General features: G+C 47.7%; 1 protein-coding gene across 1 annotated transcript in view; it reads right to left on the bottom strand.

Moving 5' to 3' along the window:
* The window catches only part of TBX5 (T-box transcription factor 5), a 48,650-nt gene that overhangs the window by 13,834 nt on the left and 19,081 nt on the right, over positions 1-15,735 (bottom strand). Inside the window, exon 7 of the mRNA XM_033837905.2 lies at positions 13,873-13,964. Within this exon, the coding sequence (XP_033693796.1) occupies positions 13,873-13,964 (92 nt within the window). The remainder of the gene's footprint in view (positions 1-13,872; positions 13,965-15,735) is intronic.

Raw genomic sequence — 15,735 nt, 5'->3', positions numbered from 1 at the left:
AAATCTGTGTGAGCTGAATTAAGTTAAAGAAGGGGGAAACAACATGGTCTAGATTATGAAATGAATCCCAGAGGTTCCCTCCAGAAGTTGGGGTTACGGGAGACTTTTTATTTTTTTATTTTTTTTATTTTTTATTTTTTTGCAGTACGCGGGCCTCTCACTGTTGTGGCCTCTCCCGTTGCGGAGCACAGGCTCCGGACGCACAGGCTCAGTGGCCATGGCTCACGGTCCCAGCTGCTCCACAGCATGTGGGATCTTCCAGGACCGGGGCCCCCTGCATCGGCAGGCAGACTCTCAACCACTGTGCCACCAGGGAAGCCCCGGGAGACTTTTTAGATCAACTTATTACTTTCTGTACGTCTGCACGGCTTGGCTCTTTTTACCGTGAGCGCTTACGAAGTTTAGATGAATACTTCCATGTTGAAAACAATCATTACTATTACCATCAGTTACCTCTCAAGATTGTTGAAATTACCCAACAATACACTCTAGAAAATGTCTGGCACATAGTAGAAACTATCGTGACTGCCGTTACAAAATGACTCGTGCTTTCAGCCCATAAAATTTCTCGGGAGGGAGCAGTGCCATAAGCCTGTCTGTCTCCTGAACTTGGAGATCTTAACTTTGGGGAAAAACTTAGGGGTGTAAACTTAAGATTTTCAAAATGATGTCTTTGTTTTCACTAATCTTGAATTGGAATTTAGTATTTCTTCCTGTTTGGGTGTCAGCAACAAGCCACAGTTCAGTTAGCAGCCCTAGCGACTGTCATCAACAGAAACAAAATAGCTTCACATCCCGTTGCAGCTGTATGTGTCTCCAGACACCATTTATGCTCATGATGACTACAAAAATACAGTCGTTTTTGACCTGCCACTAGATCCTGTTACTTAAGACGTTCGTAAAGTGCGCATGTGACTATATCACCATTTAGAAAAGATTTTGACACCTGTATTTTAATATAACTGGCTTCCTTGGCAATCAATGCAACTTATTTTACACATTTAATCAGATTAATCTAAGAAGTGATCCCCAAGCTTCACCAGACTGCCAGAGAGGCCCACGGCCTGAAACAGAGTAAGGACGCCTCCCTAGAAGAAATATGTATCAGGAAATCGCGAACTTAGCTGTGATTTTTGCCATGAACCGACTATATTTTAACTTATTCCATTTTTAAAACGAATTCTTTATCTAAATATGTTTTGCCTCACTCTGAGTAGTAATATACGTGCAATGAGGGGGTTTTGGTACTAGTTACAGTTTCTCTAATGCAATTTAAAGTAAATACCTATTAAAATCAAAAGGTACACCTGGGGCTTCCCTGGTGGCGCAGTGGTTGAGAGTCCGCCTGCCGATGCAGGGGACACAGGTTCGTGCCCTGGTCCGGGAAGATCCCACGTGCCGCGGAGCAGCTAGGCCCGTGAGCCATGGCTGCTGAGCCTGCGTGTCCAGAGCCTGTGCTCCGCAACAGGAGAGGCCACAAGAGTGAGAGGCCGCGTACCGCAAAAAAAAAAAAAGGTACACCTGAAATCATCTTGCATATGAAGAGCACTACACCTAGCACATTTTGAAGAATGCTGCATCCGCCCACTTCGCCTCTCCATGACCCTATGAAGTGGGTACTGCTTTAGTCCCCATTTTACAGATTAGAAAACTGAGGCCCAGGCAGATTAAATAACTTGTCCAGGATCACAGAGCTACAAAGAGACACCACCAGATTTCTAACCCAGCTGTCCCCGAATTACTTGTGGCCAATCTCCTACTGACTTCTTTCCATTTTAAAACATAATATGCTTTTGGGGGTGCGGGTGTTTGGGGCCCAAGACTCCTCTCTCACTTCTCCCATCCCTCAGGGGGATGACCATGTCCATCCTGGGCCCCCGCCTTTGTCATCTGAAAGTACGTCAGAGTAACCAGGCAGGGGACAATGGCGTATCTGCCAAGTTTCCAGGAGGCTACAGACACCCTCACGACACCCAGGGGTCTCCTAGCCCAGCTTTCCCGTGGCCTGTGTCATCTCAGAACTAAAGATGGCGCCATCCTGAGCAGCGTCACTGCTCAGACTCTCCTCCTGGGGCCAGGAGGCTGAAAGGAATGAAATTAGCTTTACGGTTCTCCCTTGGCTGCTGAAGCTACGTAATGGAAAGAAAAAAAAAAAAGAAGAAGAAGAAGAAAAGAAAGAAAAATTATTATAATAATAAAACATAAAAGTTGTCAAATCTCACTGGCAATTCTATTTAGGTCTTGCTTAGTTCAAGTACTGGACTGTCAGAGATCCAACAGGAAGGGGGGAATCTCTTTTCATTTGATATTCTTAATGGAGACCGTTATTTTTTTAATTAAAGAAAATAACTCTTAAAAAATGTTGGCTGAGGGAATTTACAAGAGAATGTATCAATGGACTCCGTGGAATTCTCCCTTCCAGCACTGCCAAATTGCAAAATTACTCCCTGGAAAGGCCAAATTCTGCTTCTGATTACTAACACTCACAGAAGTGGGAAAGGCATATTATCCCAATAACCACTTGTCCCTCTCAGTTTGTTCCTCTCTGAAGAACTTGAAACATCATTCCCACCATCAATCACGCACATCTTTGATGCCTGAAATGCAACATCCCCAAATCCATCTGACAGGTGTCAAGATTGAGGCATGGAAGAGTAGAGTGACTTCTCAATCAGGATGGGGCTACAGAGGCAAAGAGGAGAAAATGGTACCAACAAACAACATTGGCATCTTTTTGTTTTTTTTTTTTTGGCCACAATGCTTTCGGGATCTCAGTTCCCTGACCAGGAATCGAACCCATGCCCTCGGCATTGAAAGCGCCGAGTGCTAACCACTGGACCGCCAGGGAATTCCCGGGATTGTTTTTCCTGGACTCATCAATGGACCAATCAAAGGAACTCAGTGAGTAGCAACACAGCAGAAGTCTCTAAAGTCCCTATGACGAGAAGATAAACTATCTTCCTCCACAGTTTGAGAGCATCATTGAAGAATCCAGGACACCAGAGAATTAAAGTGAAAGTTGAAAAGCCCTCGTGCGTCTGGGAAGAGGGCAGCAACTGGGGACTGTTTTTCCACGACCCTCATCCTCGTCTTCCTCTTCAACGTCCACGTTGTTCTCTCTGTGCGTCCTAATGTCCCAGCTACTGTACTGGTTGACTTACATGCTTTCCTTCATTTGATCCTGGCAAGAATCCCATTTCATCACTACGATTAGCTTTACTTCAGAGATAGAGAAAATAAGGCTCAGAAAGGCTAAGCAACTTGCTCCGGATCACCCAGCTAAGAAGAGGCAAAGCCGAGCTGCGCTCCAGGTCAGGGCTATTCCAAAGCTCTTGCCAACTTATACTTGATAATAGGGAATTGCTGCCTTCCCATCACTGCTGGGATGACACAACCATTCTGTTACATAGAGTATCCTCCTCTGTGATGCCAGAGTTAGATATTGGCTACACCAGGCACCATCAACCTTTACCGGTCAAACTGTCAATCAATCCTGCTTTACCAAATGTCACATCCCACTGCTCTCCACTGTCTCCTGCAGACACAGACGCGCTCTGCCCAGTCTGGACACCAACCAGGGTTCTGAGTCCCTCAGCTCACTCTGGGTGTCAGGGCTGCAGACCAGCTTCTCCCCAGCTCCGCCTCCCTCCCACATTCTGTTCCACGTGAGCGGATGCCATGAATGACACCATTGTCGCCGGGTCTGGGTTGTAAAACGTTACAAGGGAATATTGAAATCCAAGGCCAAACGGCGTCGCAGCCTGCTAACGAACGGCCCCGAGAATGTTTTCCACTGCAGCCGACTGAATTGGCCTTTTCACGGGAGCAGGTGGCAGAGGTTCTGGGGTGCTGGGAGGTTTCTGTTGTTTTCCCCTGGCGATGCTTACCCAGTTTCTGGCAGCCTTTCTCAAACGACTAAAGCAGCGCACTGGGGCGAGGCTGGGGACTGTGAAATCTCTGTTCTCGAAGAGCAAATTCCTCCTCTCGCTAGCACTTCAATCTGCTATTAAAATGAAAAGGGGGGCCCCAAAGTCCCATGAGAGCCTTCCCGGTTTATTAACTTTCTGATACGCTTGGGGAAGCGATTCTGATCTAACGTGTGTGGACACTCAAGGGACAGGAGGCAGCTCACCCCAAGTGGGTTTTTGCTCTGCAAATAACGAATCGCTCCCTCCTCGTCTACAAAGTGCTTCACGACCGCTTTATGACTCGGATCTCACCACACCACTGAGCTGGAGAAAAGCACGGTGGACGCTGCTCCAACTCGCTGGCGAGGCCACGGGGACACAAAGAAGTAAAGGGAGTTTCCCACCATTGATTCAACCAGGGCTGTCTGATGTAAGCGACAGCAAGAAAATCAAAGACTGGGACTTCCCTGGCGGTCCAGTGGTTAAGACTCTGAGCTTCCACTGCAGGGGGCACTAAGACCCTGCATGCCACATGCCGCGCCAAAAGAAAAAAAAAGAGACTCAAAGACACTGCCCTCTCTAGCCATGAGCACCCACCATTTATGACAACTTTGGTTGGCAACCTCTTAAATCTCATATATATAAGTTCATACCAGGGTGGTCATTTCAAGTTGCAGCTCTGAAGTTAGGTTGTGTGGGTGTACCTTCCTTTGGTACCCAGCCACCAACTTGGCCACTGTGGGGCTGGCTAAATTCTTCCTTTCTCTGAGCCTCAGTCTCTCGTCTGTAAAATGGGAATATCAGATTCGCCGCCTCTCAGGATGGTCGAATGATACAACGTTTGGAAAGGCTTAGCATATATTTCAGACACACTGCTCAATGAACACGAGCTTATAAACCACACAATTATGTTTTGAAGCAGAAGTTCTTACCTTGCAAGGGCTTCAACTGATCTATGAATCGCCCCCCCAACCCCTACTATCAGATGAGTAGAGCTTGTCAGTTTTTCTAGGGAGAGGTCCATACTTGCATCGGTTACTCTGAAGGGGTCTGAGATTCACAAAAAGGTTTTGAGTAACACTACAGAAGCAGTCCAGAATCGAGAGAAAAGTCCTGGACCAGTTATGTGGGTGATTCAGGATATCTCCCTCTGCCTCGGTTTCTCCCTTTGCAGATGGGGATGACAAGGCCCCCGTCACAGTTGAGTTGCGAGTCCCAAGGTAAAAGCTGGATGTGAAGCTACAGTCATGAAAGATCAAGGCAAACTGAACCTGTGGCGGGCTCTTAGTAACAGTACATGAGATAGTATTCCCAGGTATCTAGTACTAAATTGAAGAGCTTAATACTTTACCGATTTTAGTTTTAGTTTTGTTTTGTTTTGTTTTTAATGATTTTGGAGGGAGGATGAGAAGGTAGAGGGATGCCTTCTGAGGCTGGGCCTCGGTGCTTCTGGAAGCCAGAGTGCAGAGGGACTGGGACTAACCTGGGACAGGGACCTTTCTGAAACTGCTTCCTGTACTCAAGGGGTTGTGTTAAGGCCTCCTGTGTTCTGAAAGGAAGCACGGGGGCCCCTTGGTCATATGCAGAATGACCGTCAGTGAAATGATGACCTTAAAGTCACCCCAATGCAGCCACTTCTGCAGGAATACTAAATGTTCTGTGGACTAATATAAAAGTCTGCCTCTTGCTAACACATATATATGGAATCTAAGAAAAAAAAAAAAAGGTCATGAAGAACCTAGGGGTAAGACGGGAATAAAGACACAGACCTACTAGAGCATGGACTTGAGGATATGGGGAGGGGGAAGGGTAAGCTGGGACAAAGCGAGAGAGTGGCATGGACATATATACGCTACCCAACGTAAAATAGATAGCTAGTGGGAAGCAGCCGCATAGCACAGGGAGATCAGCTCGGTGCTTTGTGACCACCTAGAGGGGTGGGATAGGGAGGGTGGGAGGGAGGGAGACGACGCAAGAGGGAAGAGATATGGGAACATATGTATATGTATAATGGATTCACTTTGTTATAAAGTAGAAACTAACACACCATTGTAAAGCAATTATACTCCAATAAAAATGTTAAAAAAAAAAAAAGTCTGCCTCTCCCCCTTAAAAAAAGACCAACCAACCAAAAAACACCTACGGGGGAATGGGTCTCTAGGAAAACAAATTCCTAATGTGAGAACGTTAACCACTATGATGGGACAGGTGAGAGACAGGGCTTAAGGTGGGGATGGGTAGAGATAGGGAAATCTCTCCAGAGAAGTGAGTTTCAAACGTGGCTGCACCCTGCAGTCACCTGGGGAATGTTGTTTTAAATACTGATGTCATTGCTCTGCGGTGCAGCCTGGACATTGGGAGTTTTAAAAAGCTACCCAGGAGGAAAAAGCCTTAAGCAAAAGGGTAAACACTGTATGATTCCTTTTATATAAAATTCGATCACAGACAAACCTAACCTACAGTTTAAAAAAATCAGAATATCGACTGTTTCTGGTGGGAAAGTGGAGGAGGAATTAACAGGGGAAGGGCCTGAGGGAACTTTCTGCGGTGAAGGAATGTTCTGTATCATGATACGGGCTTGGGTTTCACAGGTGTGGGTAATTGTCAGGATGTGAACGGCGCAGTTAGTTGTCCATTTCGCAGTATGTAAATTTTACCTGAAATAGACAATCACGAACAAAAACTGAATCCTAGTTAATGGTATGCACGCTGAAGTACACAAGGATGGAAGGTACTCAGGTCTGCAACTGAGTTTGAAATGCATCCAAAAAAACAAATAATATGGATGGATGGATGGATGGATGGATTGGTGAATGGATAGATTGGTGGAAGAATAAATGTACGTATGAATTGATAGATGGATAGATAAATGGATAGATTGGTAGGTGTATGGATGGATAGACAAATGGACAGATTGGTGGATGGATGTGTGATAGAGCAAATGTATAGCAAAATGCTAATTGCAGACCCTAATCAGTGGGCATATGGGTGGTCACCGTACAGTTCTTCCATGTTTTCTATATGTCTTACGTGTTTCATAATGAAACACTGGGACGCACTCCAGGAACTCCTAATAGTCAGCCAAAGTTGACCACCAAGTAGAGAAAAGGGTCCTTTTTTATAAAACAGCCCAGCACAAGAGCTCTATTTCCAGAAAATAAGATCACACATTACCTGCATGTCTTTGCTCATTCTGTAGGGCCAAAACAAATTATCCAGGTGTGACCAGGGGACCCTTCCACAGATAACTTGTTACAGGGCAGTTTCGGACCCCTTCCCTAGAGCCACTGATTCGGAACCTCTGAGGTGAGACCCAGAAATCTGCATGTTTCACGAGCCTCCCCACCCCCAGCTAATGCGACGTCTGCCAAAAGTTTGAGAAACACGGCTTCAGTGTGGTTTGCCCTTAGACACTATCCCTGAAGAGCAGGTCCGCTGGGGCAGGGGCTGGGGAGGACAGGGGTGGGTACAGTGTTGCAGACGAATGGGAAACCTTAAACGATGGTGGACATGATGGACAACCAGGACTCAGGATGGGACCCCTTGGGACAAACCTCCATTCACAGGTTAGGCTGGCTTGGCCTCCCAAACATAACCCCCCTCTTGTTTTACATAACTTCACAATTTCCTGAGAGAAGCCACGTGCCTAGCCAAAAGTACAGCGAGAAGTGGGGATTTAACGCCATCTCCAGGACGCTGTCTTGGAAATCACGCCTCATTAATTGGACTTCCCCATCACCTTTAACCACAAGCATGAGGATACAAGAGCACTGAGCCTTTCATTTGAAAAAGGCCGTCTGAGGTTAGGCGGCCTGATTTCATTTGAAATCAGGAAGGAAGGGCTGGAAAAGGAGGGACGGCTCCAGTAGAAGGATTTTAACTTTTGAAGGGTCCCGGACCCCATGAATCCCTTGAAATTCTTTGACATTTTTTTCTATTTATATATTTTGAGTTTTCCAGCGTTCCTTGCTAATTAGATTTTCCAACGGGATCTTAGATTCTGATTAAGAAGCCCCGCCCTAAAGGTAGGAGAGGAGGAGGTGACATGCAGTGCAGAGGGCGGGACAGTGGTGGATTTCTCACGATGGTGGAGAGACGTCGACGGCCTGGGGCTGACAAAACCAACCTATTGGCTCTACCTGGGACATCCTGGGCTCTAAGCTTTTCTATCTGCTCTCTGGTTGAGGGGCTCAAAATCCAGGCCAGCCGAACAGAGACTCCAAGTACCCCAGCTCTGGAGATGACTTCCTGCCAAGGTATCGGCAGTCCAGTAAAAACCTGAGGAAGGAGAGGCAACCGCAATTCTCCCACGAAGAGCTCTGAAGCCACCACTGCTACACTCTGCTAGCCTCCCAATAATACCCAGTAAATGCTGTGTATGCTGCAGAGACCAGGCGCTGCTCACGGCCACTCTGTGGGCATTAAAGCAGGAAGTGCCCAAGGAAGCACTTTGCTGCTGCTTGTTCAGATTCTGGGGCTTGTCATTCCGAAAAGACCGGTGGCGGCCCGACAGGGCGGAGGGGCATTCTCTCCATCCGAAAGAAACAAAGCTCACGGCCAGGCCTCTGCACCTTAACTGGCAGTCAACCTGGCCTCTGGCTTCACAAGGGGAAGGACCCCATCTCAGCACCTAACATGATCCAGGGTCACTCCAGGCCGGGGACCGTGACAGGCACTCCTGGGCGCACTGGGGCAGTGTTAAAACAAGTGCGCACACTCCTTGACCCTCCTTCTATCGAGAGGAAGGATCCCTGCCCTTCCTCCTGGAATCTGGGCCCATCTCAGTGAGTCCCGTTCAACCAACAGAATGCAGCAGAAAAGACACTACAGCTTCCCAAGGCCTGGTGAGCAAAGACGCTGTGGTTCTCCAGGGGCAGCCTGACACCACGGAGGGAGTCTAGCTCCCCTGAGAGCACCATGCCGGACCGGTCACATGCACACACTCCAGTGGACAACCCAGGTGGGCTCCCAGCCGAAAGGCAGAGTCAACTGCTGGTCGTGGGGTGTATCATCTGGGACGTCCAGCCTTGTCTGGCCTTCAGATACCTGCCGTCCCCACCAACACCGGACAGCAAGCAACAACCGCCCAGAGGCATCCTTCCCAAATTCCCGACCCACAAATCCTGAACTAAACCCAAGTGTTTCCCTGGGACTTCCTGCTTCACCTCATGCACAGGGACAGCGAGCGATGCCTGGTCTTTCCACCATAAGTAGCACTGAGGGAGCATTCCTGAGGGCTAGCAGGTTGCAAGCGGATGAAATCTGGAGCGCTGTGATGGCCTCTGAGCTCCCCATGGAAGGACCGAGGCTGCCTGTACCTCCTCCCCTCGAGTGGGCTGCGGAGGCGTCGGAAGCTAAGTGCTACAGCTCTGGCTGTCCCGGATTTAGCCTCACACACACACAGCGGACGGCACAGCTCAGAGCGCAGGGCTTCGCAGCCGGTCCATGTGAAATTTAGCAGTAATTCGTTTCGTAGCAATAGTAATTAGGACACCCGCATTACCTCGTCTCATCCTTGCAACAGCTGTGGAGGTAGGTTCTATAATTATCTCCCATTTTACAGATGAGGAGGATAGAAGCCCCATGGAGTAGGGGAGCCCCGGGGCTAATCAGCGTGATAGTCTGGACCCCAGCTCCAGAGCCTGCTTTTCCATCAGTGGACCCTGCCCCTCGATGCACGGATTCATCTTTGCATCCCCGGGACCTGGCATAGAGTAAGCCCTGAACGAATGTGTGTTAGCTGAGGAAGCAAGCAACAGATCAAAAACTGAATAAAAGAGTATCTGGGCCACAGTTTCCCCTTCCGCAAAAGGAAGAAGGTTGGACCAGATGCCACCTCCCGGGATCCCTTCTACCTCTAGAACCCCACGCTTCTAAGGAACAGTGTTCCCTGTCATAGTGCCACGCCAGCCGGCTTCCAGAGATCTTCAGAGTCTGACGCCTCCTCCAGAGCCCAAGACAGGTAGATCCCTGTGCATTCCTTCCCTGATCCAACGCAGAAAACCCTTCCTCCCAACAGTTTCAAATCCCATTGCTGGGGCAATGCCTGGACCCCATCCTCTCCATAAAGGTGCCCTCCCCAACCCCAGGGCCCTGGCCCCGGCCCCATAGGCCAAGGAAGTTCCTGTTCACCTTTGACAGTGAAGCTCCCACACTTTCTCATCAAGGTGAGCATTTATTTAGGTGCAACTCCCAGATGTCTGCGATGTGCATATCACCTTGACAACGTCCACCAGCTGTCCTGCCATTTAGTTAACATTTTCTTTAAATAATCAGTCTTAACTATCCTTCCTTCCTCCCTCCCTCCCTTCCTCTTTCCTTTCCTTCTTCCCTTCCTTCCTTAGAACTTAGTCTCGGGGACTTCGCTGGCGGTCCAGTGGTTAAGACTCTGCGCTTAGTGGGCGCAGGTTCAATCCCTGATCGGGCAACTAAGATCCTACATGCCTCACGGCGTAGCCAAAACAAAACGAACTTAGTCGCATTCTAAACAATACTGTCTATGAAATCAGCCTGATGCAACTGTGTGTCTGTGGGCACCCTCTAAAATCATCTCATCTCTCACCAGGGGAGGGGACACTGCAATTTGGGAAATATTGGTTTTTAGGGCTAAGAAGTTTTTAAGCCGCAGACTAACCTTTCAAAATAACCTTGGCATGTATTTTAATCAGCCGGCTAGAGGCAGGATTTGTGGAATGATTTTATTCTCTTCTTTGTGCTTTCCCTTCGCGCCCCCATTTTCAGAATAAGCAGTTACTACTTCTGTAACTAGAAACCGCACCTCAATGTTGGAAAACTAAGACACCCTCTGCGTGTTCCAAACGCAGACTGCTGGGTGAAGAGAGAGGAGAGGGCGGTGAGTGCCCAGACATTGGCCAAGCTAATCCAAACGTTATTTATGTGGGATCACTGCTAGTGAAGGCTCAACCCTCCTTAACCCCACCCTTCTCCCTTCGTCCGATTGTTGGAATTAGAGGAAATTTCATTCCTCCCGCTTTGCTCCCTGAGCCAGCTGTCACCGGGTGTGTGGGGGACAGGAAACAGGATTACAAGATCAACAGTGAGCCTGCCGTTCCAGCCAGGCTGTTATCACAGCCGTCTCCGGAGAGCCATCTTCCCCACTTGTCACTACCTACTGCGAGCTGGGAGTTGGGACCACAGCCCAGAATAAATTCTGAACAAGGGTAAAACTGGGAGTCATGAGGAGTCTTCCCCAGCTTGGATCATTTTTTGGAGCGTGGTCTAGGAACCAAGCACTCTTCAGGCATTTTCTCACATAATTCTCGCAAGAACCCCAGAAAGGGGAAGCTATATTTATTTATGCCCATTTTACAGATGAGGATACTGAGGCTCCGTGGGGTGAAACTGCTTGCCTGAGGTCACATGCCGATAAACGCAGAGCAAGGATTGAACCCAGGTTTGTCTGACTCCAAAGCCTATTGGAACCTCTCTGCTCCCTCTCCTCCCCAGGGGCCATCTCTAGAGAACTGGGCGCATGACCCTGTGCACTCCCTGTTCCCCAGCGCAACTCCTAATGCGGCCACAAAGACACACGTGGCTCGGAGGCTGAGAGTTTCGATCCAACACGTCAATCACTGACTTCTGAGGACCAACCGCCTTGCCTTCCTTCCATCTCCAAGGGCCTACCCGGAAAGGACCCCTCAGCCAGTCTGCAGTAACTAGGGGACGGTTAGGGCAGCCCGTTCAGACCAAAGTACAGTCATCTGCCTAAATATCTAAGCAGCCGTGTTGTTCAGAGCTGTAACAGAGAGTCCCCAGGATCGCTGACATGTGAGCTCTCAAACACCTGTCCCTCCCCACCTGCCTTTCCTCTGATGTCCATCATCTGCCCAACCAGCTTCCAGAGCACAGGGGCCCCGGCCTGACAAAGGAAAGCAGTGAGGGCTCTTGGGAATAGACACACCCTGACTACGCAGTCTGTGGCCAGAGGAAGCTTCTCGGAGGAAGAAATAGCTACAGGGAGGCTTTAGTGATGGACAGGAGATGGAAAAGGAGGAGAGAAAGACAGAGCCAGACCAACTGTGGTGTTCAAAGGGCCAAAAATAATGGAAAGAAGACAGACTTGGAGCAGCTCCTTCAGCAAGATTGAAAGGGAGAGGGGACGCTGGTGAGGAACAAAGCTAGGGGGCGTGGCAAGGCTGGATGGGAAGGGCGTGGTCAACCACACCAAGGAGTCTGGACCTGACACTGAGAGCAATAGGAGGCCTGGGAGTGTTCTAGGCTGTGCAGTAAGCGTGTCTGATTTGCGTGGTACAAAGATGTCTCTGGCAGCTGCCTGGAGCACGTCCCCCGGGAGGGGAACAGAGCTGACATCAGGTCTAAAGAGGTTAGAAGGCTGCAGCAGGCGAGGTCAGTGGTGGCTGGAATAGGCAGCCTGGATGGAGAAAGGAGGCGACTTGAGAGATATGATAAGAAGGTAGCATCAACAGGGCCTGGTGACTGGGTAAGATTGAGGGGGCGATTCGAGCACCTTAAACCCATGATCCCACCTGCTTTTGACCTTGTGGGAAGGAAGGAAGAAGTGGGGGAGGGAAGAAGGTATTCAGTTGCAGGCTGGAACCAGTCCCTACCTGCACAGCCTGGATCCCTACCTGCAGGAGGACCAAGATGAGACTGTCCATCAACGGCAAAGCTGCTGTGATGACAGACGACCATGAGGATAGGATGGGGGTTTAGACGCCATAGAAATAAAAACTTGGCATCCCGAGCCTACGGCTGAAAATAGTTTGGCCTCTTTCACCTTTACGTGGTATTTGTTGTCAACTCTTGCAACGGCCATAGATTAAACCCAACTCCAGTTCTCAAATGTAGACACGTAAAGCCAAAAATGTTTCTAAATGATCATTTAAGAACTTGGTTATTTTCACCACAAAAAGCGTCTTACAAATCCACAATTGTGAAGGAAACCAGTTATGAATGCAGAAATTCATATGAGTGTGGTGTACGTGTCCCATCTGAGGATAATGGCATATTTATTTTTTAAAAGCATGCAAAATTAGGTCTGGTAAGCCCGCTATCTGAAAACAATTTCCACGGCATGCATTTCTAAACCCAATGTTCAAACCACAAAGCTGCGGCCTTTCTCTCTTTCTCTTTCTTAGGTCTCTTGTCCTCCTTTGAATGGCTACATCTGTCCATTTGCCCAACTCTCCCTTTTCGTGTCTTCCAGAAGGGATGAGGAAAAGCTTCCTAAATGACCTCGTTTTATTTTGAAATACTAAACCCACCAAAAAGAGAGGAAGAAAACTTTCTTGGTCAAAGGGATCAAGATGTATTTCTAATTCTCTTGCCATATGGTAAGTTATTTTGGAACTCTACCAAGAGGTAGAGAGAATATTTAACAAAATTGGCAACGCTCGTACAATCCTTTCAAATCAGACCAAATTCCCATTCTCCACAGCCCCTTCTATTCATCATATCAGCGACCGTGACCACAGGATATGTAAAAACACCGAGCAATTTTTATCACCAGCTTCCAATCCCCCATGCCTGGGACACCACGTGGTGTCAACTTTGTCTGTATATCACCCCCAGGAACTCAAGCCATTAACTTCCCTTTCATTTATCAAGAGCTGTTGCCTAAAAGAACATCATTCGTCGGCTGTGACTTACGGGAAGAAAGAGAGAGCGGACTTCACTTGAGGGAGAGAGACAACAGAGAAAGAGGACAAGATTGTAGCTTTTGTTCCCGAGGCAGATGGAGACCGTCACATTCCCTCCGACATGCTCTCCCCTAAAGCTACGCACTCCACGTTGCCTGATAGAGGAAACCACCTTTCTGGAGGGTTACCAGAAAGTGGGATTGAAGAGGCTCTTTCTCCTTTTTCTTGATGGCAAAGAGGACCCCATTTCTCTGTGCCTGCACTTCTGGTGTTGCCGACTCACCTGTGTTATTAGTGGGGGTGGGGAGTGCAGAGGCGGGGAGCGGAGGACACCATTTTCTTACCTTTGCATTCTCGACATTCTATGCAGCTCCATGTCATCGCTGCCCCGGAATCCTTTGGCAAAGGGATTATTTTCAATCTTTAACTGGGTGATCTGAAGGAAGGGGAGAGAGAGAGAAAGAGTTCCATTTTCACTTGATTGTTATAAGACTACCTCAGGACCCGGCTAATAATAAGTGTCATGGAAACGCAACCTTCTGGCAACCCAAAGAAGCAAGTGAAGCCCGTCACATCAACGGGACCCATCACTTCATTCGAAAGGAGGAAAATGTCCTAGATCAGATTGTATTTAAAGGGGAAGAAAACCTGGTTTCAGTTTGCCCATTAATTGGAGTCCTACTCTGCATCATTCTGGCTGGAGTGGCTTTTTTTTTTTTTTCTAAATCGTAGCATTTTGTGTTTCAAACACAATCTTGGCCTCAACACTTGGTACACCCCCTGCTCCCTGGAAAATTGTACCATGTTGACACGGTGTCAACTTCCTGCAGCGTGGCAGTCTCCATTGGGAAGGTCTTGATGATTGCTCTCAGAATCCTACTATGCCTCATTTCACGTTCATTTCATAGTTTCACAGATACAGTTTGCTAGCTCAGGTGGAAAATGGTGTCTAATTAAATAAAGACCAACATATAAAATTATAACGTATATGATAGCTACCAAACAGCTTCAAAACTCTTTAATTGTCTAGGTAAGGGGACTTCCCCAGCGGTCCAGTGGTTAAGTCTCCGCGCTTCCACTGCAGGGGGCAGTGGGGTTCGATCCCCGGTCGGGGAACTAAGATCCTGCATGTCGCACGGTAAGCGCAAAAAAAAAAACATTGCTTAGGTAAGGAAGAGAGAGCCCTCTTCTTGGAAATTTTTGTTGCACTATACAAAACTTAGTGATAGAACAGGGTCTTTGGTTCAAGGTCCAGAACCTTCATGGAAACCATCAACACATATTCTGTTAGCGTGAGCGTATGGTAGCAGGTCTAGGTAAAAGAGTGCATCCCTATGGAGTTTGCCAGAAGTATTTCCTAAAAACTGTGTGTGAACTGAATTTTTATATATATAATCACTTCATGGAAACCAGGGCAGCATTCTTCAGAGGCCAGTCATTCCAAGGTCACCTTCACCATCATTATCGTATCTACAGTCCCTGTTCACTGGTCTGCTTAATGTTTTTATTTAAATCAAACCACTTTTGATTTAAATTTATACTATAAAAATAATTATATCACTTCTCTATACGTCAAAGTGGAATCACTTGCTAGTCAATAAAAAGAAAATAAGTATATCAAATTCCCTCTACTGGGACTTCCCTGGTGGTCCAGTGGTTAAGAATCCACCTTCCAATGCAGGGGACACAGGTTCGATCCCTGGTCGGGGAACTAGCTCGATCGCTGGTCAAGGAACTAAGATCCCACGTGCCACGGGGCAACTAAGCCCGCACACCACAACTAGAGAGCCCGCGCGCTGCAACGAAAGATCCCACATGCCGCAACTAAGACCCAATGCAGCCAAAAATTAATTAATTTTTTTAAAAAATTCCCTCTACTGGTACCCCCGGAAAGTTCCAAGCCTAAGGCCTGCCTTCTCTTTGTTGCAAGGGGAAATTCGACACTTTTAGAGAAGTATTTATCATAAACTGGTATTGAAATAAGACTCTTCTCTGATAAATGAATAGAAAGATCATTGGAATAAGAACAATTTTCTTTGTGATCCCATCATCTTCAAGTACCCACAAAACCATCTCCTCTATCCCCAGTAGTATCGTTACAGACTTTGAGAAACCAAGTAATTGCTTTGCAAAACTAGGCTTAATCGATGAACGCACCCATAATTTGTCCATTTGGGGGCAATCATTCTGGTCTGTTCAGTTTTCTG

Source organism: Tursiops truncatus, chromosome 13, assembly GCF_011762595.2.
Source record: "Tursiops truncatus isolate mTurTru1 chromosome 13, mTurTru1.mat.Y, whole genome shotgun sequence".
Taxonomy (NCBI): domain Eukaryota; kingdom Metazoa; phylum Chordata; class Mammalia; order Artiodactyla; family Delphinidae; genus Tursiops; species Tursiops truncatus.
The sequence above is the reverse complement of the archived record's forward strand: the minus strand, read 5'-3'. Positions and strand labels throughout refer to the sequence as shown.